This window comes from Typopeltis vanoorti, chromosome 6, assembly GCF_054136105.1.
Source record: "Typopeltis vanoorti isolate ZY-2024b chromosome 6, IOZ_Tvanoo_1.0, whole genome shotgun sequence".
NCBI classification, from domain to species: Eukaryota; Metazoa; Arthropoda; class Arachnida; order Uropygi; family Thelyphonidae; genus Typopeltis; species Typopeltis vanoorti.
Window position 1 is genome coordinate 47,811,017 of NC_143554.1, and position 25,185 is coordinate 47,836,201.

General features: G+C 36.5%; 1 protein-coding gene across 1 annotated transcript in view; it reads left to right on the top strand.

Annotated features, from left to right (window-relative positions):
- Positions 1 to 25,185, top strand: part of LOC150105438 (uncharacterized) — a 458,416-nt gene that overhangs the window by 409,299 nt on the left and 23,932 nt on the right. Inside the window, exons 12-15 of the mRNA XM_090393963.1 lie at positions 1,232 to 1,283; positions 5,978 to 6,104; positions 11,060 to 11,179; positions 24,729 to 24,800. Of these exons, the coding sequence (XP_090250089.1) occupies positions 1,232 to 1,283; positions 5,978 to 6,104; positions 11,060 to 11,179; positions 24,729 to 24,800 (371 nt within the window). The remainder of the gene's footprint in view (positions 1 to 1,231; positions 1,284 to 5,977; positions 6,105 to 11,059; positions 11,180 to 24,728; positions 24,801 to 25,185) is intronic.

Genomic DNA, 25,185 nt, shown 5'->3' on the forward strand with positions numbered 1-25,185 from the left:
TGAGAACAATAGTCTGATCAGTAGTCTGAAGTGTGGTCTGATCAGGGCCTTATACAACGGAATGATAACTCTTTTATCTCTGCAGGTCAGCGTCCTTCTCAGTATTGCAACAATCCTCTGAGTTACCCTCACCACCTTTGCAATATGCTCCCTGAATTTCAGTTTTCTATCAATCATCACCCCCCAGATCTTGTCTCTCCTACCTCCTCCAGTACAGCTTCTCCAATCAAGTACGCATTCCCCCATTCGATGGATCCCAAACCTCAAGACTTTACATTTTGCTGCATTGAACCGACACTCCCCCCCCCCATTTATTTGCCCATCTGTCTAGTTTATTCAAATCCTCTTGGAATGCTGCCACTATTACTGATAACTCTTCCCAACTTCACATCATCTGCAAACAACTGAATATCCCCTTGCAATCCATTGACAATATCATTGATATAAAGATTGAACAATACAGGTCCCAGTACTGAACAAATGGTACTTAAACAAATGATAAGAATATGTGTGTGAGGAGAGTAAGGGAAGGAAATCATGCAGGATTAAAAAAAAGTGAGTAGGTAGTTATTGTGTGTGTGTTATATCTTGTGTAGGATCTTTATTCTACAGGCTTTATTGATATAGTCTGTGCTGTCTTTCCAGATAGAGGTAACAGAAGAATTGTTTCATATCTAATAATAATAAAAAAAAAAAAAGCTACATTTCAGCAGTGTTAAAATAGACATCCATCCTTATTTCATATCTTTAAGTAGTACAAGCTAAAGTAGCTCTAGTGCCAAGGATTGTATTCTCATAAGTTCTCTGGGCAGTTCTCAGAAACTTTCATAGTTTCTGTATTTTTTTTAAAAATTATTATTATTATTTATTTATGAAATAAAGATGAATCTTTAATATCCCCTATTTCTTTTTCATTTATTTTATGGGTTTAAACCTACGTATGTATATCTTCACAGAAATTATTTGGATCATATTTCCCAACTTCTTAAAAGTTGCTTTCTTTCATTTATTCTTTGTTGAAACCTTATTCAGCCTAAGAATAGAACTTAGTGTGAATTGCTAATCTGGTATCATAATAATTTCAAGATATTGTTTCAAACTTCATAAGTTTTTCAATATTCACAAAATAAAAAGTATACATTTTTCTTTACTATGAATGGAAATGCAAAGCTGTTTAACATTTCAGTTAGTTCATTTTTGAACAATATTGCTTTTTTTTATCATTTGGCAGGTGTTCTCAGAGAGAAGGCAAAACCACTAGTCAGTATTTTACCAGATCAAAGGTATTTAAATTTGTTGATTACATTCTGAACTTTTGCATATTGATAAGTGGGAAGTGTTAATGAGGTGGCTGCAGAAAAGTTTTGTTATAAATTATTAGAGTACTTGCTTTAAATTTACAGGGAATCTTATCTTATTAGATATGTGGATAGTTGACATTTTGGGGATCATTTTGTAATTTAGTATAATGTGTGCTGTGTATCAATAATGGTAGCCTCCATGACTCAGTATGCTAATACACTGTCACCAATGTTACACAATGACCATTGTCACATTTTACATAGCATACTACAAGATTTTCTGGCATGTAGTACTTGTAGCATGCTTGCTCTCTGGCAGCTAGGAAAGTGGTGGTGGTAAGAGACTGGGGATTGTACTTATGCATAAAATGTAGGAAATGGGAAGAGATGGGCAACATGAATATTAGCATAACAGAATTTAGCATCAGTGTGTCACAAAAGCAAGCGAATGCTGACAGAGGGAGATGAGTAGTATGATCGAGGTTGAGAAAGATGAGCATCAGGTGGAAAGAGAGATTGCATTAGGAAGTGTAGTAAATTTGGAGGGTGGTGGTGATGATTGGATGGGTGAATGGAAATCCAGAGCAGATTGTTTGGACCAAGAGATAGAGGTGTTGAAAGATGTGGGATGCAAGAAGAATGAGTTCAGAAGGGTAAAGGAAGAGATTTGGATACTGGCAAGTTTAGCTGATGTGAGACAAACAAGAGTTGGAGTGAGTGAGAACCAGGAAAAGAGAGTGAGATGAGATAGTGCAAGAGGTAGGGATGAGGAGATGACAGAAAGGCAAATGGGAGTGAAAGGAGACAGTGTCAGAGGGAAGAGAGAGAATGAGGGAATGAAAGATGCATGTGAACAAGGAAGGAATAGAGTAGTTAGATGCATGATCTATGGAGATCTGTGGTTAATGCTTGAGATTATATGGCAGAAGAGTTTGAGAGGGAGGATAGTGAGCATGTTACCCAGGTATGAAAATGCAGTGAACATCCATAATGAATGGATAATAGCAGGAATGTGTTGAAAGAAAGACTTGGATTATGTGGATGCTTGGAGTGCATTTGAGGATAGAAGAGAGTTGTTTGCAAGAGACGACTTCATTTGAATGAGGAAGGACATAGGTATCTGGAGAGAATGTTGCTGTCTGCACAAATGAGCATTAGTGCAGGGTAGCAGGAATGGCCTCTTGTGGATATAGTCACTTGGGAGAAGGAATAATGTATGGTGTAATGCAGAGTCCACTGGCATCTAGAGGAAATAATAATAGGAATAGAAACACTGACAGTGCACTGATGGTTTTTTTTTTTTGGTTCTTCATACAAATGCTAGAAGTATTAAGATCAAATGAGATGAATTGGTGGCATGATAGCCTCGGCCTGTCTAAAGATTATTGGAATCTTTGAAACATGATTGACAGAAGATATATTGACAGGAGTAGAAGTAGCAGGGTATAGCATATTTTATCAGGATAGGAGGGACAGATGCGGTGATGGAGTATTGTTTATGATTAGTAATAAGTTGTTCTCTTTCTCTCTCAGGTTGGAGGATTTGGGGGAAATGGAAGTAATGGTTTTGAGAACATGGTGTGAGGTGAAGATATGCAGGACAGGATATTTAGTGGGATGTTGCTATAAGCCAGAGAACACAGAGGGTGACGAGCAGGTGTTTAGGCAGCTGAGTTTGGCAAGTGCAAAACAAGTGATTGTTGCAGGGAATTTTAACTGCAGCAGTATAAATTGGGAAGAGGAAACAGCATGTATTAGTAAGGGGAATGGAGTTTCTGGAATTCTTGTTCCTTCTGCTACGTAATGTCTATGGCAATATGTAGTAGAAGTAAGACGAGGTTTGAGAGTTTTGAATTTAGTCATAGCATTCATAGATCTCATTGTAATTGGGATGGCATCCCTTCCTCTAGTTGGAGTAAGTGACTATGGAGTCTTAAATTGGGGAATTGAATATACATGTAGAAGCATCTAGAAGGGAATTCATGTGGCATTATTAGGCAGGTCATTAATCTTAGGAATCAGCTTGGTGAAGTTTCATGGATGGAAGAATTGGAAGGGTAAGATATCACCAGTGCATGCAAACTAGTGAAGAAATATTTATTAGCAGTAATGACAAGTTGTAAACCTTGAGTGAAAAAGAGAACACAATTTGTTGTAAAGTGGATGACAAATGATTTCAAATGGGAGCTGCATATGGAAAAAAAAAAAGGTTATGGAAATAGTACAAGGAGAGAGAGAGGTGGGGAGTGGATGCATGAAGAGTATAAGACTGGCTAGGAAAATGGCTAGCATGTAAGGAAAGAGTAAAACTTGAATATAAGAGATTACTCTTGAGATCAAAGCAAAATCCAAAGATGTGGCCAGTAAGAGAAATTATTTAAAATGACATTGATAAACGAAAATGGGAGTAGAGTGATTGAAGCAGAAGATGTAGAGTTGTTTAATAATCACTTAATTTGGATATTTCATCCTGGAAATATAAGTTTCGTTACTAGGGGGTGGGGACAATTCAAGGTTTAGAAGTACATAAAGAGAGTGCTTCAAATACTAAGTAGTGGATGTAAATAAAGCATTGGGATTGGATGGGATTTCACCACATGTTTTGAGAGAATGTGCTGAAGAACTGACAGTTCTTTTAACTTGGCTTTTCAGCGAGAGTCTAGCTATTGGAAAGATGCTCAAGGATTGGAAGGAGATTAAGATAGTGCCATTGTATAAATGTAGTGATAGTAGAAAGCAAGTGTCAAACTATTGACCAGTTTGCATTCGTTCTGGAGTTAAGATTTTGAAGAAAATAGTGAGATATTGTGTTCGGCATTGGACTGATAAGGGTAATGTTATCTGTGAGGATCATCATGAATTGGTTCAGAGACATTCTCATTTCAGTAATCTGATTGCCTATTATAATAAAGTAGCAAGAGTGGTTAGGGTGAAAGGCATATAGTGTTCTTTTTTTACAAAGGCATATGCACTCCTCCCTTTCATTTGACAAATTTTACTCTACATAACTCACCTCAACCTAGAGAAAATCAACCATTATTGCTCTCAATTCTGATCTCCAAGCCATTCTCCAATGGGGTTCAGATAACCATGTCAATTTCAATGCTAGTAAAACCCAGTTCTGTCTTATTTCTCACAAAAAAAGAACCATTTTCTCACAATATTATTTTTCACAACACTTAAATTTCCAGACAAGATGAGATTTTCTTCTTGGAATCACCCCGACATGAAGCCTCTCCTGGCATAAACACATCACAACCATTGCATCTTCAGCTTCTAAAAAACTAGGATTTCTCTTTCACTCAAAATGTTACTTCACCTCTGAACAGCTATTAACCTCATACAAACCACAAATCTGCCCAGTTATTGAATACTGTTCTCATATTTGGAGTGGGAGCCCCTAAGAGTTCTCTCAGTATAATATTTGAGTCAGTACAGAGGAGAGCAATTAGATTGATTAATAACCCATCTCCTACCAACTCACTCCTCCCACTTTTGTATAAGCGTTTGGTTTCTGTATTATGTGTATTCTCTAAATATTTCATTGGCAAATGTTCATCTGAAATAGCATCAATAGTTCCCCCACTCAGTACCAAGTCCATTGGAACATGTGTAGTTGCCACCCAACATCCCTTTACAGATTTACAACATCCCCTTGAAGTTTCTTTTCCTCCTCCTTCATCCTTGCTACTGCTGTATTGTGGAACAGTCTTCCCCTAATGCGTTTTTCAAGGAAAACAATATACAGTCTTTTAAATCAAATGTAAACAAGTTTCTCCTTTCCCAACCCATTACTAATACACAATTCTAACATACTATAGGTACCTCTCGTGTACGGGCTCAACATAAAAAAAAAAAAAAAAGTGGTAGCCCTTCAGGAAGATTTGAATAAGCTGGAGAGATGCCCAAATGAATGGGGGTGTCAGTTTAATTCAACTAAATGTAAGGTCTTAATGTTTGGGATTCATTAATGGGAGTCTGCATACTCTGTTGATGGAACTGTACTAGATGAAGTGGAGGAAGCAAGGGACCTTGGGATGATTATTGAGGGGACATATTGCAAAAGTAGTGAAGGTAACCTAGAGGATTGTTTCAATACTGAGCACACTGATCAGCAAGAGACAGAAGAGTGGTGATTCCATTGTATAAAGCCTAAATAGACCACATCTGGATTATAGTGCTGAGATTTGAAGGGGATAAATTAACCTTGGAAAAGGTTGCAGAGGAAGGTAACAAAAAATGATATAAGATCTGCATAATGTTAGTTATAGGGACAAGCTGAGGACATATGGGCTGCAAAGTTTGGTAGAGAGGAGTGGTGATAGGATGCATTTAAACTGTTGAGAAAGAGAGTTCTCTCATGTGATATGAAGATGGGGGGGGGGGAACCCATCCCTGGAGGTTACAAATGGAAGTGGTGAGAAGTGACGTAGGTGGTCGGACTATGGAATTACAATGCTTGGTAGGGTAGTGAGTATGAATAGTGAAGTTTAATAGATGTTGTATAGGATAATGTCCTGCGACTCCATGGAGGTCCTGAATAATAAAAAAAATTTTTATATGCAAAAGTTTTGAATGGAAATTCTTCTGTTTCTTGGTATTTGAAATTCATGAAAGATTCTTTAATATTTCAGTTTTTTTTTGTCTTAATATTTAAGAATTTTTATTTTTCCTAGCCTCTTTGAAGCCATCAGAACTCTTGTTAATAATAAGGTTCACAGGTTACCCATCATAGATCCTAAAACAGGAAATGTTCTTTATATCATAACTCACAAGAGACTTCTAAAATTCCTTTTTCTCCATGTAAGTAGTTTCATTTATGTACATTTAAGTAGTGTTAAAAATGTCATCTCTGAAAAGTAAAAGAAATTGATTGCAATTTTTTCTCATGCGCCTTTATAGTAATCATCATAATCTACTCAGGTTCAACACTGCTCTTCTATAATGATTTCAACAAATATGGTAGAAAATAGGTAATATAATCTGGTTCTGAATATTATGTATTTATGAACATTGAATAACCTGAGCAGTATTAGTGTTACTTGTGAAGAACTCTGGTATCTGAGCTCCATATATTTAATAAAAAAAAAAAAAAAAAGTACCTCAGACCTGTTAAAAATTATACCATATAAATATGAATCATTGGGAATATAATTTTGATCTTCTGATACCTTTTATTCCTGAGATGGAGCAGGTGGAGCTTCTGGACCTAACTCATTTTTGAAGAGTGCTGGATAGGTATTCTCCATCCTTCAAGCATTTACTCATGGTGAGCTGGAACTTAGCTAAAACCAATTCTTAATTCAGCACTTAATTTAAATGAGGAAACAAATAGAGTGACAAAGTTTAAATATCTCTGATGCTGAAGAATGAAGAATGCAATCCAAATATGGAAATAAAAGTTAGAATTGAAATGGCAAGAAAAATTTTTCTCCCCCCCCCCCACCCCCCCCCCCCCCCACCCCCCCCCCCCCCCACCCCCCCCCCCCCCCACCCCCCCCCCCCCCCACCCCCCCCCCCCCCCACCCCCCCCCCCCCCCACCCCCCCCCCCCCCCACCCCCCCCCCCCCCCACCCCCCCCCCCCCCCACCCCCCCCCCCCCCCACCCCCCCCCCCCCCCACCCCCCCCCCCCCCCACCCCCCCCCCCCCCCACCCCCCCCCCCCCCCACCCCCCCCCCCCCCCACCCCCCCCCCCCCCCACCCCCCCCCCCCCCCACCCCCCCCCCCCCCCACCCCCCCCCCCCCCCACCCCCCCCCCCCCCCACCCCCCCCCCCCCCCACCCCCCCCCCCCCCCACCCCCCCCCCCCCCCACCCCCCCCCCCCCCCACCCCCCCCCCCCCCCACCCCCCCCCCCCCCCACCCCCCCCCCCCCCCACCCCCCCCCCCCCCCACCCCCCCCCCCCCCCACCCCCCCCCCCCCCCACCCCCCCCCACACACCTGTCCAATCACCTTTATCACCACTTATGATATATATCTGCTCTTTCTCAATTTCTTCACCCATATCACAATATACTCCATCTTCATACACACATTCACTGCCACTTTCAACATTAACTCTCCCCTATGCCATGTCTCCCTGTCCACCCAAGCTCCTCCCCCATTTCCCTGTTGTTCTTGTATCCCCATTCTCTCTTCGTCTCTCACATTACTATTGTTTTCACTACCGAGCACTTCTGTCTCTTCTATATAATTAATAGCAGTAAGATTGCTTGTTAGCTGACCTGGAAACCTCATGAAGTGTTACTGTTAAGATTTTGCCAGTATATGATGCTGCAGAATAGCCCATTTTAAAGCTATCTTAAAAAAAAAAAGATGTTTGGTAGTCTTTCTTCATGATGTCTGATGTCAGTTTGAAAATCTCAATGTATTCTGAAAGACATGGAATAAAAGTAAATTGTCTTTGCTCTGTTTATACGTGGTTTGTGGCCATTTAAAGCTTCCAGTGAAAAAGCAGTAGTATGAGATATATATATATATATATATATATATATAGTGCTTATTATGATAGAGGTTTGCCTTTTTCTCTGAAGGATGCGGAACCACACTATAACTTTTGCATTAGTTCACTCCTAATAGTTTCCTCCTGTTCGATGATTGAATTTGTGTTTATCAGGAAATTTATCCAGGGCTTCCAGTGGATCTACCTCTGAGGATGTAGGCAGAGTATTTCACTGCTGCAGACTTGATTAGATTTGGATTCTTCTGGTAAATTCAGTATAAATTTTCCAAATTGTGCTTGCCTGAATATCAGTTCCATTAGTGTTTTGTACCTTTAGGATTAGCTCTAGACACTTTATTCCCTAAAAGGAGTAAGGTGCGACTCTTTTAGCCCTCTCTAACTTTTAGAGACTGAGGGGAAGTCAATCTTCACGTTTAATCAGTCAGCTGGTTCAAACTGTCAATGATGAGAGTATGGCAGACATATCCCCAATACAATTTATTTTTATCTCAAATAATGTTAGTTGTACAATCAATTTTCTTGAGTTGTGGGATTGAAACTCAGAGTTTCTGGGAAGAAAAAACCTACTTGCCCATGCCAGAGATAGACTAACTCAGGAACTGGTTGAAGGAAGGCTTAGAAAAGTTTGTCAGTAACTAGAATTGAACTTTGAACAGTCTTTCTTTCAACAGCCTAGCTATATGGATGCAAACAGCATTTCCACAGGGCTACATAGGCCTAGTAAACATTTCTAATGCAAAGAGAAAGTTTTGAGATATTTACTACTATATAGTAATCCAGTATGCAATATAAGGCCCTTAACTGACTTGTAGCAAGACAATTTATGGTACAGTCCTACACTGTTGAAAATGTCCACCACATTTTCATTATTTACTCAAAGGGCTGTACCAGTGAGTTTCATTAAGACAGGGAAAAAGACGTGAATTAACTCTTTATGGAAAGTTTTATTGCAGTTGAAATGATATGTTATAATAAAATATTGACAGACAGAGGAGAAAAGACTGAATTAATTCAATTCTCTGCATACTGTCTTTCTGCATAAAAGAGAAGTAGCAAACATTATACTGTAACTGACAAAATTGCTTATTAGTGGATAAAGTGTTATGTTTTACCATAATACTCGTTAGTAATGATACCAATAATTTTGCTTTTGTGACTTTCATCCACACAAGATTTTTGTAAACCAATAGTACATGGGCAGCAACCTTTTTTGAGTAAAGAACCATTTTTTATTTAATTAAAAAAAAATCTCAGATCATCTGGGGGTGGGGATTAAAATGGAATAGAGTAGGAATATGTTTTATTAAAAAAAAACATGTATTTTGAAATATCATTTATTAATACTGAAAAAAATGCAACAAACATCCAATTAAGTATTAATTAGTTACTTTTGCTACTGAACTTATTTTTAATATAGTTCATGCTCGAAAATATATGCTTGCAACAGTATGTCAAACCAAAAACCGAGAGAAGTCCAAACACAAATATTTTTCAATTTATATATGTATGCATGATGAGCTACTCAATGCCTTTAACACAATTTGGTTGCATCAGACATGGATATTATTTTGTTCCTGTTTTAACTATTTTTAGCCCTTGCAGTATGTGCAATCTGCTCATGATGTGCAAGCAAACTAAACTAAGAAGTGTTTGTGGTTTGCACTTGTACATAGACTACAAGTTATGAGACAGTTACATGTTCAAAGAGCTGCAAACAGTCATGAGCCACATGTTGCTGACCCCTTGTATAGCCCATTCATACCTTGATCGCAATAAGTATTTTTTCCCACTTTTATTAATTTTTATATTTTTTGTATTTTTTAAAATTTATTTTTTTACACAGTCTAAAAATCTTTAGCAGAGCAGTGGTCTCATACTGAGTGATGAAATTCATCTCCCACCTAAAGGCAATCACAAACATCCATGTCATATGGTTCAGACCCTCAATCTTTTGGTTGGAAAGCAGGTAAAGCAGCAAACAAATTAATCTGAACACGCCAAATTTTCATCAGGGTTTTGGTTTTAGTTCACTATCTTGTTGAGTGCTTCATGTTTTAACTGTCTCTATGATGTTTATTAATAATAGTGTTATACATTTTTAACAGTGCAAACAAGTTGACATATTAGTAGTATTGTATTCATTTTGTGTAGCTATAAAGTGAATATATCTCCAAGAAAGCGTTCAAAAATATGTACTCTTTCTAAGCACACATCCATGACTCAAAGACAAATTGCCAATGGGTGTGATGTTGGTTTGGGTACTGTTAATGCAATTTTAAGGAGGTTTAGGGAGACTGGTAACTTTCTCCTGACCTAAAAGGAAAATTGCACTCACTTAAGATCGCTTACTAGTTAGGAAAAGCAAAATGAATCCAAGATTGTCTGCTGTAGACTTAGAGATTTGGCAGCTAGTGGGATTAATGTTTCTAATATGATAGTCCATCAAAGATTATTGGAAGCAGGGAGGACATATTCTCTGATAAGAGCCATTTCTTTTTCCAAGGAGCATGCATACCCTATGTTCGCAAATCAACAACTGAGAAGACTTCTCCCACCCACCTTCAACAAGCTCCTGAAACACTCAGCTAAAAAGATGTTCTGGAGTTGTTTTACATATGACATGTCTATTGTGTTTTGCATTATGGGAGATACTGAGATAGGAGTGTTGGTATCTTGCTAAATTAAAATCTTTCTTTAAAATGCGTGATATGAACAATGGTTTTCATATCACATTGAAAACTATTGTTTGGATTAATTTGTCTGCTACTGTATGCTAAATCTGGCCATCCAGGCTAGCAAATTGGAATTTGACTCTTAAAATCACTTGACATCTCAATCATAGAATGAGATTGGTGTTCAAACTCAAATTTCTTTTTGAATCCATTTGAATTGTTTAGTGCATGATTCAATTTTAGGTTTTAGAATCAGTTAGCTCCAGTAAATGAAATATCTTATTGATTAAATTTGACTGAGACAAAAAGGAAGCTGTTAAGCAGCAGTCAACAGCATACTGTGCATTTATTTAAAACAGTGTGTTTCGGCCATCATTTCTTAGGTAAAAATGAAAAAAAATACTGAAAGTTAATTTTTCAGTATGTGCTCAAATTCAGATTTGATCAAAAATCTTACTACATGTATGTATACTAAAATAACTTAATCAAATTATTAAATCATTATTTCAAAAGTGAAGCAATATTTCAATAATTGCTGTGTATGCTGTTTATAAATACAGTAATATCAAATTGTGTTTGAAATATAAGATCATTATTATAAACTGAATATTATTGAATTTCAGGCTACTCGTGACACCACCGTAATTACAGCCCTTAACCTTTTTATTGAGCGAAGAGTCTCAGCATTACCAGTGGTGGAACAGGAAAAGGTTGTGGATATCTATGCTAAGTTTGATGTAATTGTAAGTTCTCAGTTTAAATATCACATCTTCTACTCCTTCTTTTTCTTCTTCTTGTTATTACATAAAATCCCCACGGAGTCTACTTGTTGTGGGAGGCCCTGTTATTATTATTATAACACTCTCCATGGAGTTGGCAGACTCATTTTTATATGGGGTTTATTCAACTGACAACATATTCATCATACTGAATCTTAAAATCCTTAATACTCTCAACATTAACAACATATTCTGGTAATGTATTCCATTCACTCACAATTCTCCACGTAAAAAATCTACTCCTCACATCCCTCCTCACCATGCTTTTACATAACTTCCAGAGATTACCTCTGGTTCTTCCCTTCTCAACTTCTACTTTTTTTTATAATCCCGTCTGGATTAATCTGATAAAATTCTCTCACTAACTTAAATGTCTCTATCATATCACCTCTTTTCCTCCTATCCACCAAACTTTGCAATCCACATTTCTTCAACCTCTCTCCATAGCCAGCATTCCAAAGTCCCGATATTGTCTTTGTCACTCATCTCTGGATCCTCTCCAATATCTCTATATCACATTGAAAACCAGGTGATCAGATCTGAGCACAGTAGTCCAAGTGTGGTCTGACCAGTGTCTTATACAGTGGCACAACCACTTCCTTATCCTTACATGTTAGAGTACTTCTCATCATAGCAGCACTATGATGTGTAGCCTTTGCAATACTAGCAATATATGCCCATTAAACTTCAGTCTACAGTCACTCGCAAATCTCTAATTTCATCCACTTCCTGCAGTATGGCACTGTTGATATAGTAAGTAGCCTTATATTTCTGCACTCCAAAATGCAACACCTTGTACTTATTGATATTAAAAGTACAATCCCACTCTTTTGTTCAAGTAAAAAGTCTATTCAAATATTCCTGAAGGGATTTAACATTAGCAGTGCTACTTAATTCTTCCCAACTTTGCATCATCAACAAACAACTAAAGATCCCCAGTCAGTCCACATGATATATTGTTTACAAACAAACAGCAGGCCTAAGAACTCTCTAATCAGTGAGGCATGATACTGGTTACCCTCCTTTTCTTGAGATAGCGATCCATCATACACAAACTGCTGGTATCATTCAGAGAGCCTATCTGATCCATCTAACCAGTATACTATTATTCCTATCCTCTGCAGATTGTACCGTTTTACCATGTGGTAATCTATCAAATGCTTTTTCAAAGTCCAAGATCACTGTATATGATTCTCTCTCTTATCTAACGCACTTGTTACTTGATCATAAAATGCAAGTAAATTAGTAAAACAGGACCTACTCTTTACAAACCCATGCTGACCATTATAAAAAAAATGCTACATTTATCAATCCAATTCTGTATTCTATTCCTTACCAATCTCTCCAACATCTTGACCACAACTGTAGTCGGAGATGTCTGTCTTAGAACCATGCTTATGGAGTGGTACTATTTTGCCTTCTTTCACTCTTTAGGAACCCTACCCATTGCAAGACTTTCATTAAACAACCAGGTCAAGGGCATAGCCAACTGTGCACACCATTCTCACAGCCTTATTAATATCTAACATCTGATTCACCTCTGTTTCTTTCATTTCCAATTCTCCTAATACTTGTCTCTCTTCTGTGTATTGCACGGCATCATTTACACCACTACGATATATGCTGATGAAGTGCTTGTTCAATAATTCCACTATATCCTTTGCAGCTGATAATCTGCTGTCATGACTAACCATCAGTGTTAATCTGCCCATAATTATTCTTCCTCTTGCTTGTCATGTAGCAGAAAAATTCCCTTGAGATAACCTTGGCCTGACCAGACAATCTCTTCTCATACTGCACCTTTTCTTTCTTTACCATGTTCATCACCTTTCTGACCTGCATTTTTATACTCTTCATGGATCCACCTGCTGTCCACACTCAAGACAGGCTAACTTGGCTACGTCTGAGAAAGATCTTTAAGCTTTTCACGTCAGCGATGAGAATCAAACCCAGGACACTTTTTTCCCAGACATGCACGGTTAGTCACCTGACTAACCATGCAGACATAAACATAACAATCCTTGTGTGTTTGAGGCCATACTACCAGCACTAACATTCTCTGTTCTAGATGGTATACCACACCTCTCTTTGGTCTGACCACTCCCTGATGATAAGTCAGATGTTAGGATCAGGAAAACTCCCGTTTCCCAGATCCTGATTTTTCATTCCTACCTGTCTCATCTTCACCTTTATGCATTCCATCATTTTGCGCTACTGCAATCACATCTTCAACCTCATATCCATCTTCCTCCTACTGTGCTATCCTGCTTCACAAATGGACTATGCGTTCTCAGAAAACATACTTTCAAAATGCCTAACACCAAACCCATTCAAATGTAATCCATCAGCTTTAAACCATTCCAACTTCCCTTCAAATTCACTCCACAGACTTACAAATTGAACCCCCTTTGCCTCACACAACTCAGCCATCTTACTATTCATTATCCCTCTGTTCTTCTCAATTCACGTTTGTAATATCTGGGCAAGATGCCTATGACTTTGCCAATAACACTATTCTCTGTTACCTGCTGCAACCCTCAAGTCTACCAACATTCTTTTTCTCCCCAACTAAGTCATTTGTGCCCATAACAATCACTAATTTTGACTCCTAGTATTTCCTTTTCTGCAATGCATATCAGTTATTTGTTTCATCAGGAAAGCATGTTTTATGCACTTCATTAGCAATCATCACACCTCTAATGATCGAGTCCCCATATTCTCCCCAGACTTTCCACTTTAACACAAACCTGACACACAGATAGGCCTCTTATTTGATGCTTGAATTTAGTCATCTCCTTGATGAAGAGGGTACGATTTTACCTTCCTTCCACTCCTTTAGAACTTGACCCAATGTAAGACTTATTCATCCAAATCGTGCATGATGTTATCAAGCACCACAGCCTTATTAATATTAAGTTTGCTCAATTTCCCATATACCTCTTCCTCACTCGCAGTCAGTCTCTCCTCCTCCTCATTATCCACTGCTCTCAAACTCTCCATGATGTCATATTCATAAGGATGAAAGATCTTTATGAACTTGTCATTAAATATCTCAACTATATCCCCTACTGTAATTGTCCTTATACCATTTTCTCCAATCAATGTTCTTCTACAATAATTATTCTTTGTTGGATACATATCAAAAGAACTCCTTAGGATTTTTTTTTTTTTTTTTTTGGCTTCATTAGATAACTACTGCTCGTACTCTTACCAACTAAGTCAACCTCCTTATCTGTTCTTCGTGTTCCTCATGGAATTGATTATTACCACTTCTTTTATGTTACTTCCATAATGTCAGTTTTATTTTCTCTGTATTGCATGCTTAATCTCTTCATTCATCTATTTAACCCTCTGACCCTTGGAATACATTTAGACAATGCTTCTACTAGATCTTGAATATCACCCAGGCAGCAATGATTCTATTTTCTACCCAACTTCTCATTCCATGCTACAGCTACAAGCTGTTTCCTGAGAGAGATTTGACACCTCATTTATAATAATATCCTCTGATAAGATGATCACATCTAAGACTCTCAATCCTCGTGTGCCTTCTGTTAAATGCTGCTTTAGGTAGTTGTCCCTGAAAAACTCGAACACATTTTCTTTACTTCCTGTTGCTATTTCGTCATCCCAATCTATATTGCCGTAATTAAAATCACTCATAATGATAACCCTTTTCCAATTTGCTTATACATCTTCTGGCCACTCTCCGAAACATTACAGGTCTAGCAACATCCAATGAAGTATTTCATTCTGTTCACCTCTATCTCACACCATACTAGCACAAAACTATCATCACTATTTCTCACTTGCATCTCTACCTTGTATGGACATAACTCTTTTTTCTATTATCAGTAACACTCCACCTACCTTTTTACCCTTTCTATCTTCATGAAATATATTGTACCCTTCCATCTCTATTTCTGTCAAGATGTCATCTTCATTCAACCATGTCTCACATATTCCAACAATTTTTGGGTGAACGAACTCAATCAATGCAACCATTTCTTTTCCCTTGTTTTTTTTGACTCTTCTAGCATTCATATACAAACATAACACTCATTCTTGATTCTGTAATAAGTTTCATTATCTTTCACTGCCATGTTGTATCAATGTGCTAACAAAAACAATGAATTTATGATATTTATCATAAATTCATTCAATTCCATGAGGAACATTTAAGAAATTTATCCAGACACTATATTCCACACTCAAATATCTCACAGTAATACTTGGTCTACAATTTAGACAATATTGGCACACATTTAAATATAAAATTTACTTACCTTCCTTCAGCGCGCATGACGGAGAGGAATGTGACAACGAAGCACAAAGATGAAACCCTGAGCCGAGACTAGAAGAAGCAACTTGGAAGACTAATTACCAATTACTAAAACTGATGAGTAATAAATTGATGTAATTAGTAATTCTATTATTGTTATGCCCTGAAATCAAAGATTCATTGAGAATGAACCCATTCTGGGTTATGCAATACCTAAATTGTGTGAGAGATTTGCTTCCACTACTTACTGAACCAAAAAATTTCACAATAACAGAATTTCATAATTAATGAACAATTAGGAACCCTCCCACCACCCATACTTTTATTTAGAAGTTTCTACTGTAATAATACAGTATATAGATGGTGTTCTAAAAGATTGATTTTTCCTTTCTCAAGAATTATATATGCTACAATAACATATATAACACATCTGGAAATTACTTTGATTTAAATGAAACTTGAAAAATTAAAAAAAAATTACATGAAAAGCATTTGTTGCATCCTGTTGTAATACCTTCTGTGGGATCACAGTTCATTAATTCAGTGAGGTGAGGACAAACATTTCATAAAAAGAGTAATTTTACTGGGAGAAGAGTAGTTCACTTCACTTGAAGAGAGAAAGCCAGGCAACTTTTCCACTCTCCTAATGTTTTTGCTAAGGTGCAACAACAAACAATTAACTCTTCAGATGCTTCATGTGGAGGGATAGACTATTGATATTCTTCTGAAGGTAGAGAGGAGTAATTCACATCCTTAAAGAATCATTTTTCTCCCGTTTTGACATCTCATTCAAGATAAATGTGCATGGCTCAATACTAGAATTTCTAAACAAGAATTTCTTGAATGTGCTGTCATGGGCAGGGTCATGTGAAGACCCTGACTTTAGTTTGTGTGCTTCATCAACAAGCAAGAAAGTTCATATTTTGCATTGTGTGTTCTTTGGTAGTTTTTGATGTGGCATTTTTTGTGAATGTTGAAAGTTTCTTCTTGAATGAGACTAGACAGTTTCATATACATCCTCAAGGCCAAGATTCATTCCAAGCTGTACCACTTCAGCTTCTTTTTGCTGTTGTTCAGTAGTCTGAACAACAGCAAAAAGATATGGACCCTTCTAAATTGAGCATGATTTGGGACCACAAATTTTTCTATGCTGCTGACAGTAATTTCACATTATTTTATATAAAACATCAAAGATGCAGTCAAATATATCTTCTAGAATTTTGTATAATTGGTTTGTCTTCATTTGGCACTAAATTATTTGAATGGGACTTTATTGTAGTTCATCTTAAAGTTTGCAGTGACATGCAGCATTGGTTAGGTTAAATAGTGCCTTCTTTGCCAAGTCCTTAGTCAAAAGACATTACTACTGTTGGTATAAAAATAATTTCCAAACCAATATTGAAAAGATTCATGGATCATTCACATTGTTTGATTACTACTTCAAAATTATTGTGAGTCGAGTACTGAATAATGTGACTTGATCACATTATTCAATACTCTTTGATTTTGGAATATTAGATAAGCAGTGGCTTCAATGCAGCATCATATGATCCCAGCATGAAAATTGGATGCTTTGTGTTTGTGGAAAGTTCAGTTCATCCTTCATGCCATGTTTTTTGGAGAACTTTTTCCAGATGAGATCAGTTTTATTCAGGTTGAACACTTGGGAAGGTGAATAATCTTGAACAGATACTTCAAAATTTCTCACGAATTCATTATTCAAAATACGGTTTGAGCCTTCCCACAAATATTTTTGGTATATTTGGTATATTTTTCGTGCCGAAATTCTAGTAGTTTCTCTATTCAGCAGATGCAAGCATAAATAACCTTATGGGCAACTCGTAGTAAAGGTGGAGTAAGCTTCAGATCACTTTCCTTAGTATTTTCCATAAATGTAAAGCACATCTCCTAGAGGACAAGTATGATAAACAAGTCTTTGGCTCTCTATTGTAATACATGATGGTCTATTTATTTTCAGTTACAATCTAAAAATTTTATTGAACAAAGAATAAAAAAAACAAAAAAAAACTAAACCATACAATACTGACATCGGAGGTTGTGGTATCTCTCAGATACAGTTTACTGTCAAACAAATATCACAAACCTTTACATAACGTGTTAAACCAAACTGACAGCAAAAAAAGTGCGGAATATCACTCGTAACATGTGAATGCACAGCTACTCATGACCTCCAAGCTATACAATGAATTGTGTAAGAATATTTATATTAAACATTTTGCTTGTATCTGTCAGATCAGCTGCGAGCTCCTTAGGGTTAAAGGTGTGTTAATCAAAACTCTTGCCACATATATCAAGGGATTGCCACAATTAATTTTGCCGTGATACTGCTTCCAAAGGGGTTACCTTTGGAAGCAGTATAAGAGTGTGGCTAACAAGGGTGTTAAGTACTAGATTTTTTGCTTTGGAGGGTGGGAATGGGTTACTACAGGTGGTTATGATTGCTTCATCAGTGAATGAGTTCAAGGAAGAGGTAGGATGGATATTGTGTGAACAGTGGTTAGTCTTTCTCTCACACAGTGAGACTTTGACTCCATGCAGATGCCTGATAATAATAAAAGAAAAATCACAGGAATGCAGATGTCATAGTAAGTAGTATCATGTTAAGTGAACACCCACTATAGCTGCCAAACTTTCACCAAAGATGCACTCACAGCATCCATTGATAGCCAATTTCAGAGACTAACCACATTCTATCAGAAGAACCTGATCATTAGATGCTTCATAACTGCACTCTTATTTGGTTTCTAAGGATGTTTCTCATCCCTCCCAACTACACAACACACACACACACACACCTAACATGAGCTGTAAAATCTCACTTCTGTTATAATAGATTTATGAATTCAACTTCAGCTTGAGATAAAAACTTCGATAACATTAAAAGTTTTACATTTCAACCTTTACAGTAAAGTCCTCCTCAGGAATATATACATACTACATTAAAGCAACTATCGCCATACTATTGTAAGCTACATAATGCCAAAAACCGTTTTTAATGTTATCAAGATTTTTATCTCCCATCGTTGAATCCATAAACCTATTGTAATGAGTGCTATTCATTTCACTAAATGAATGGATTCTCACTTCTGTATACCATATGTATGATCTCCTTTCCAAATTACATTTTTGTCATCTCATTCTTAACATACAATTCCACTAGCCAGGTATCATCTCATATACCTTCTTATGGAGCTTTTCATTTGTCTCTTACCTCCTTTGAATACAGGTTATTTGGAAGAATAACTTCCTTATTCTGTGTGCTCTTTTACATTATCACTTATCAGTATAATGAACTACTCGATTTAGCAGTGAGGTCCCTAAACTTTAGCTCTACCATTGCACTCAACTCACTAATTGCATCGATCACTTGAAACAATTTGACATTAATAAAGGTTTGTATTGTCTTCAAATGATTCTTTATTAGAAATGTTCCTTATCACTGTTTTGAATCATTATTATCCATACTAATTCCAGTATCATTAATATGCAATTTAAACAACCAAGTATAGAATCTGTTGGAACTTCACTAGTCACCTGCCTTCTCTTACACTTGGTAGTTCATACATTCCACTACCTATTGGCCAAACATTTGTCTATTATGCCACAAACCTGTTTTGCATATCCATCATTTGAATTTGTGTAATATTCATTGTGGAATCCTGTCAAATGTCTTAGCAAAATCTAAAAATATTGCATATATTCATTCTCCTTGTCCCATCTGTTGTCACTGTTATGAAACACGAGCAGATTGCAGACTGAGTTATGCTTGGCTATTCAGTTATAATTGGATTTTGATAAGCATTTAGATATAAATGTTTATCAAAAAGGGACCAAGCAATAAATATTAAGTGTTGAGAAAATGGCCTTGAAAGTTGACTTTGCACTCTTTCATGTTTTTAGTTTATAATTTTTTTTAAATTTCATAATTTATATTCCTAAACTTGAAATTTCTATGAAGAAATACTTTGAAAAGTGATTTCAGATGATCTTTTTGCAAATTTTGGCACTTAGTTCCTTTCTGATAGTTATCAGAAAATCTGATAAATCCCAAACTAATGGAGATCACCATTCGAGAGATTGTCTTAAATTGAAACACCGCCGGTATACAAAATGTAAGAAAAAATATTCACCATCATTAGTCTTTAAGAATCTGCATCCAAACCTTCATCAATATCAAAATCTACATCATGCCCAAACCCATCCAGATCATCCGTAAAGTTAATACCTCTCAGATATTTGTAGAAGGGAACAAACGGCATTAACATTATTAATTTGAAGACTGAATTTAAATTGACTTGGTCATGACTTCTACAGATTTCTTTGAATCTGTACTTCCTTGAAAGTATTACCTTTGCTATGGTAATATTTCATAAAAATTGATAAAGGTGTTTGTTTTCAATTTTTATTATCTTGCTCTTCAGCCAATTTATATCGTTTTTGTCCCTGTCATATTTTCTATTAACAACCTCTTTTTCTAAATTCGTGCACAACATCCTGCTGTTCCTTCTTTTCCAGACAAAACAGTACCACTTATTTCCACAGTATGTACTCATATTTGGGTTTTTATTAGTGCTGCCGAAAGATAAGTCATTTTTTCATGTTTTAGTTAATATTAGGTTAATTCATTGTTAAAATGTATTTTTTGTTTAAATATATTGTTGTATGGCACCAGTGCATGGTCGAACAATGGTAGCAAAGATGTCATTGTTAGGTGATTTGAATTTACATGATTTTGTACAGTGCAATGTGTGTGTGTGTGTGTGTGTGTGTGTGTGAGAGATGTATTTGTCCTGAAAATTACAGGATTTATGGAAGCAGTGAAACTGATGAATGAGTGTGTATTAAGTGTTTCCACAGTGAGTGCCAGCTAAGTGGCAAGAACGAAACGAATGTTAGTAGAGTAAATAGTATCGATGGTACAATAGAAAACGACAGTGTTGGAATTAATATTGAATGTGCAGTGGGTGGAAATACAGGAGAACAAAATATACCTAAAAAGGAAATAACACACTTGCATGTTATCCTTCATAGGGCAAAGCACGAAATCGAAAAGTTGCAGAGGCAGCAAGAGATTAGCAGAGTTGAGAAGAAAAAGAACCAAGTGGTCTGAGGTAAAAATTGAGATCATGTGAACAAACAAGAAAAAGAAATTTAAGGAGAAAATTATCTATGGAGACTATGATCAGAGGAGTACTTAACAAAAGTATAACAAACTCATGTTTCCCCTGGTGCAAAAATGAATGCTATTAGTCATGCCATCCAGATGCAAAAAGGTAAGATGAAAGAACTAATTGTCTTGGTTGGCATAATGATCTAAGAGGTGACAAGTATTCTATGTGGGAGGATGTGAAGGAATTGTCAATCTCCTGCCGTGCTATGATAGAGGCGAATTGAAGAGGAGGGCATGGATAGCAAACAAATTAATATACAAGTTGTATAGAAAGAATTATGTAGAGTTTGTGGACTTATTGCCTGAGTTTGATGAAAAGAAGGATTTGTATAATGCTGATAGATTGCATTTGGGCAGCTGCTTTCAGTATACAAAAAAGTTTAGTCACAGTATTACTTCACATGAAAACTTTTTTTGTTTTGTGTAGATTTGGATATAATATAGATGAAAACAAGAAAATGATTTTCTTCTGAACTCTAATATATATACATCTAGGTAGGAAATGACTCTGATCAACCAGTGAAACATTGCTGCTTTGCTTATTGGAGAGCTAAGATGTTATCACATTTGATCTTGAGAGTAGGGTTTCTGTTGCTGCCACTTGGGCAGAATCATGCTTGAAGGAGTCCTATTATAACTGTATGCAGGAAGTATATATTAATGCTATGCACAGACTTGGACACTGAAACATTTCCATGAATCAGTAACTAAAGACACTGCACATCCCTGTTTTATAATTATCTTTTTGACATGTGGATATGTAGATATCTTCCAATGTGTATGTTGGCTTTCTATGAATGGGAAAAAAATAATTAACCATCTGAAAAGTGAGTGACTAATATATTAAGAAAAGGCAAGCGTCTGGTTGATTCTTTTTTAATTTGAAGTGAAATTTGGAATGTTGAATTCTTTTGTAGCTTACCTTAGCAGCCAAAGTCCCTTGCCCATGTAACCAGAGTAAAAGTTTGAAAATAGCCAAATACTTTTTTTTCAAAGTGCTCCATGTAAAAGTTTGCTAAAGAGGAGGTGGGGTGGGAACCCATTGTAGCACCATTAATTTGCATACAATGCAAATTTGAATAATTTAAAGATATCAATGGAAGTTAGACTTTATTAAATGAAGAGGGTGTATTGGCACATTAATAAATAAGGAAGTGATATGAAAACTAACCATTATGAATGAATTTTTAAGGATGTGATTTGAAATGGACAGAGTTTATATATATAAAGTGGAGAAGGAGTTACTAGTGAGGCAAGAAGGCGGGGTGCAAGTGACTTACCTAACTATTGAGAAAGTTTATTAGACTCTTAAACTTTGCTCAACAGAATCAATTAACTGTTTACTTTTTCTTGACAGGTTAGTCACTTGCCTTTCAGATGATTCACTGTCTTTGTTTTAATTTATAGAAAGCCAACATGCACTGACAGATATCTGCATTAACAATAACATAATTGAGCCCAGCAGTCTGGATTTCTCAAAATGCTACCTCATAGAGCCAGGGTTATTTGTTCTAATGTTGCAGCTCTTTCTACAGAACTCATCTATCATCACCATACTTTCTTGGCCATTGGCTATGGTCCTTACCAAATAGATAAAATATTACATGGTTCTCCCCTATTTCCCCCTGTCTCGAAACACACGAGCAGAAAACCACTATTCCATATAGCTAGGGTGCACCTGAAAAATAGCCCAAGTACTAATAAAATGTAACCTTCAAACCATATGTCAAAGCAGCAACACTGATTTCCTCTCCAAAGGACAAACTTCATCCTCTAGCACATCCCAGAGTGTATGAAATTCCCTGTCACTTCTGTCAACAGATCTTGTTTGTCTGCCTACTGTGGACAGACGAGATCTGTTGACATCTGCCTTGGAGAATATAAGAAATACATTTGCAACCTTTATTATGGTAAATCTAGACTGAAAGATGATGCTTTGGACATCCCTTCACACAGGATTAGACGGAAGAAAACTAATGTGCTATAATAAAGTCGTTACAGGTCAGAAATATTTTTAGTTGGCAGTGGCTTTGAAGTATTCTTCTAACTAACAAGTATTGACTGTAAGTTACCAAAAACTTGGGAGGAAATAGCCATCTTATGATCAACTTTTTTATATCACACTAGAGGATACCAAATTAGGACTTTAGATCTTTTGCCTGTTGCAATTTTAATTGTTTCACTTACTCATTGCTTTGAATCCAGATAATCATATCTGTGCACATTAGTTGAGCTGTGGTCTTATAATGGAGAATTATAATGATGGCTTTTTGTTCTAATGCCTTTATAATAAATAGCCTAACATTTAGATGGCACTGTTGCACCAAAAACTTGAATTCTTAAGTCTAGCTTCATTGACTACTTGCAGCAAATTTTGTTAATATAATAATATGCATGTAATGTTTAGTCCAGAATGCTTGTGCATAGAAGCATTGAACTGACACTGCTTAAACAGAATTACTTCTATAGTTAAATGTTAAGTTGTCAGCCTGCAGAGTTTCTGTATTAGATATGTCCTTATTGCTCATTCCAACTAACATCAGCAAATAACTGGATATCATTCCAGTTGTCAGTACCATACAAGTGAAACAACAATAGCCCTACTGGTCATCCTCCTCTTAGACTCATCACTCCTCATTACATCACTTAGATACCTAGCAGTCTGCACTCCCCTAGCCCTGTCACCATGGAAACAGGTATATACAGGTATGAAATCCTGTCAGATGTTTTGGAAAAATCCAGAAATATTGTGGTATATACATTTTCTTGCCCAGCTATATTTAGAAAATGTGAGAAGATTGCTAAAGCAAGAACCATCTTTAACAAAACAATGCTGCCCTCTACAGAGGATCATCTTGCTACCTACCCACCTTTGGATGCTCTTAATCAGCCTTTTCGATACTTTAATGATCATGCTAATTATTTAAAGTTATGCTCATACTTGTGCTGAAACTTAAGTTGAACAATCAAGTCAGGGACACTGCCAACAACTATCTTGCATCCCTTTGACACCCTTGCCAGTATCACATCCAATCCTACTGCATTAGTCAAATCAAACTCATGCAATAGCTTTAGTACCTCTAACTTATTTACTTGTATTCTTTTGTATCCCATTTTACTATCAGACTGCTAATGGAAAGTATATCTTACTAAATTTGAACACTTAATAATGCTGCAATTTTTTCTAATGTATCATAGTTGTAAATTTATTAAGCTTTTTCTTCCATGGTGATTCTGTTATTTACTATATAGTGATGAAGATTTTTGGATTTCCCTTGACCTCTTCAATTAACTTTCATAATCTGATTTCACCTTCCTCACCACAGTCATTACTCTCCTAGCTTGTTTTTTATATTGCTTCTAATCATCATTGTTGCTGTTCTCATAGTATTGCTTAAACATTTCATTTAACTCCCATGCAGTGTATTCACCTGGCTTGGAAATTTGTTTATTCACAAGTTTGTATGCATTGCCGATTACTATGCCATGCAGTTTCTCATGACAAGCCACACCTTTTCAGGCATTTTGCATTTACCTGCCTTGCATCTTTCACATATATATATATCCTATTTTATAAAACTTGCATAATTTGCCACTTCCCAAGTGAACATTGCATGAACAGTCTTTTCATTTATAGACACCTTCTTAGACATTATAGTAGATCCAACTTTTTTGTATCATCAGTCCTATCCATCATGCTCTGCTTTAATTGAGCTTCGAACTTACCATCCTCCTCTTTCATTTCCAAAACAGGACTGTAGGATACAAATCATTTGCATCCTACATTTGAATCTTCATATTAGAGAAGTGTAACAAGTCATGCTTCAAGATTCAGTGAAGTCATATGGATGTAAGGAATAGTTCATTATTGTGTGAATTTCCTTTAGAATAGAACGAGTGTTATGAAATGACTGGTCAAGAATTTTCAGTAGTTTGTGTTGACTGTATTAAGCAATATCATTAATGGTTAAGAAAAGCTATTCTTGATATTGCTCATGAATATAAAATCTTGTCTTTAAGCTTTTTTTTTTCTGTTATAGAATCTGGCAGCTGAAAAGACATACAACAACCTGGACGTCACCATTACAAAGGCATTAGAACACAGAGGTCAGGTAAGGCCACTGTTTTAAATAACACTTCTCTTAAAAACCTGTCTTAAGTGAGGTATAGCGATATTGTTGGATTTTGATATTGTGTTTGCTAAATGTGTTTTGATAGTATACCAGAATCTGCAGCCTTTTTTATTATTAAGAAATTCAATCCATGAAACAGCTGTATGTCCTTTATACATGCATCTATAACTTATAATGCCACCTGTGCCTTTGGGAAATTTGAAATTGCCTTCTGGATAATGCCTAATATAGAATCATCTGCTTTTGACCTCCTCCTCTGGCTCAAAGATACCTTGTCTCATTCATTAACATTATCTGATGTAGTGGCTTACAAAATTTGGACAGTGGTAAATACAGCAGATAATGTTGCCATTATTTTTTAAGA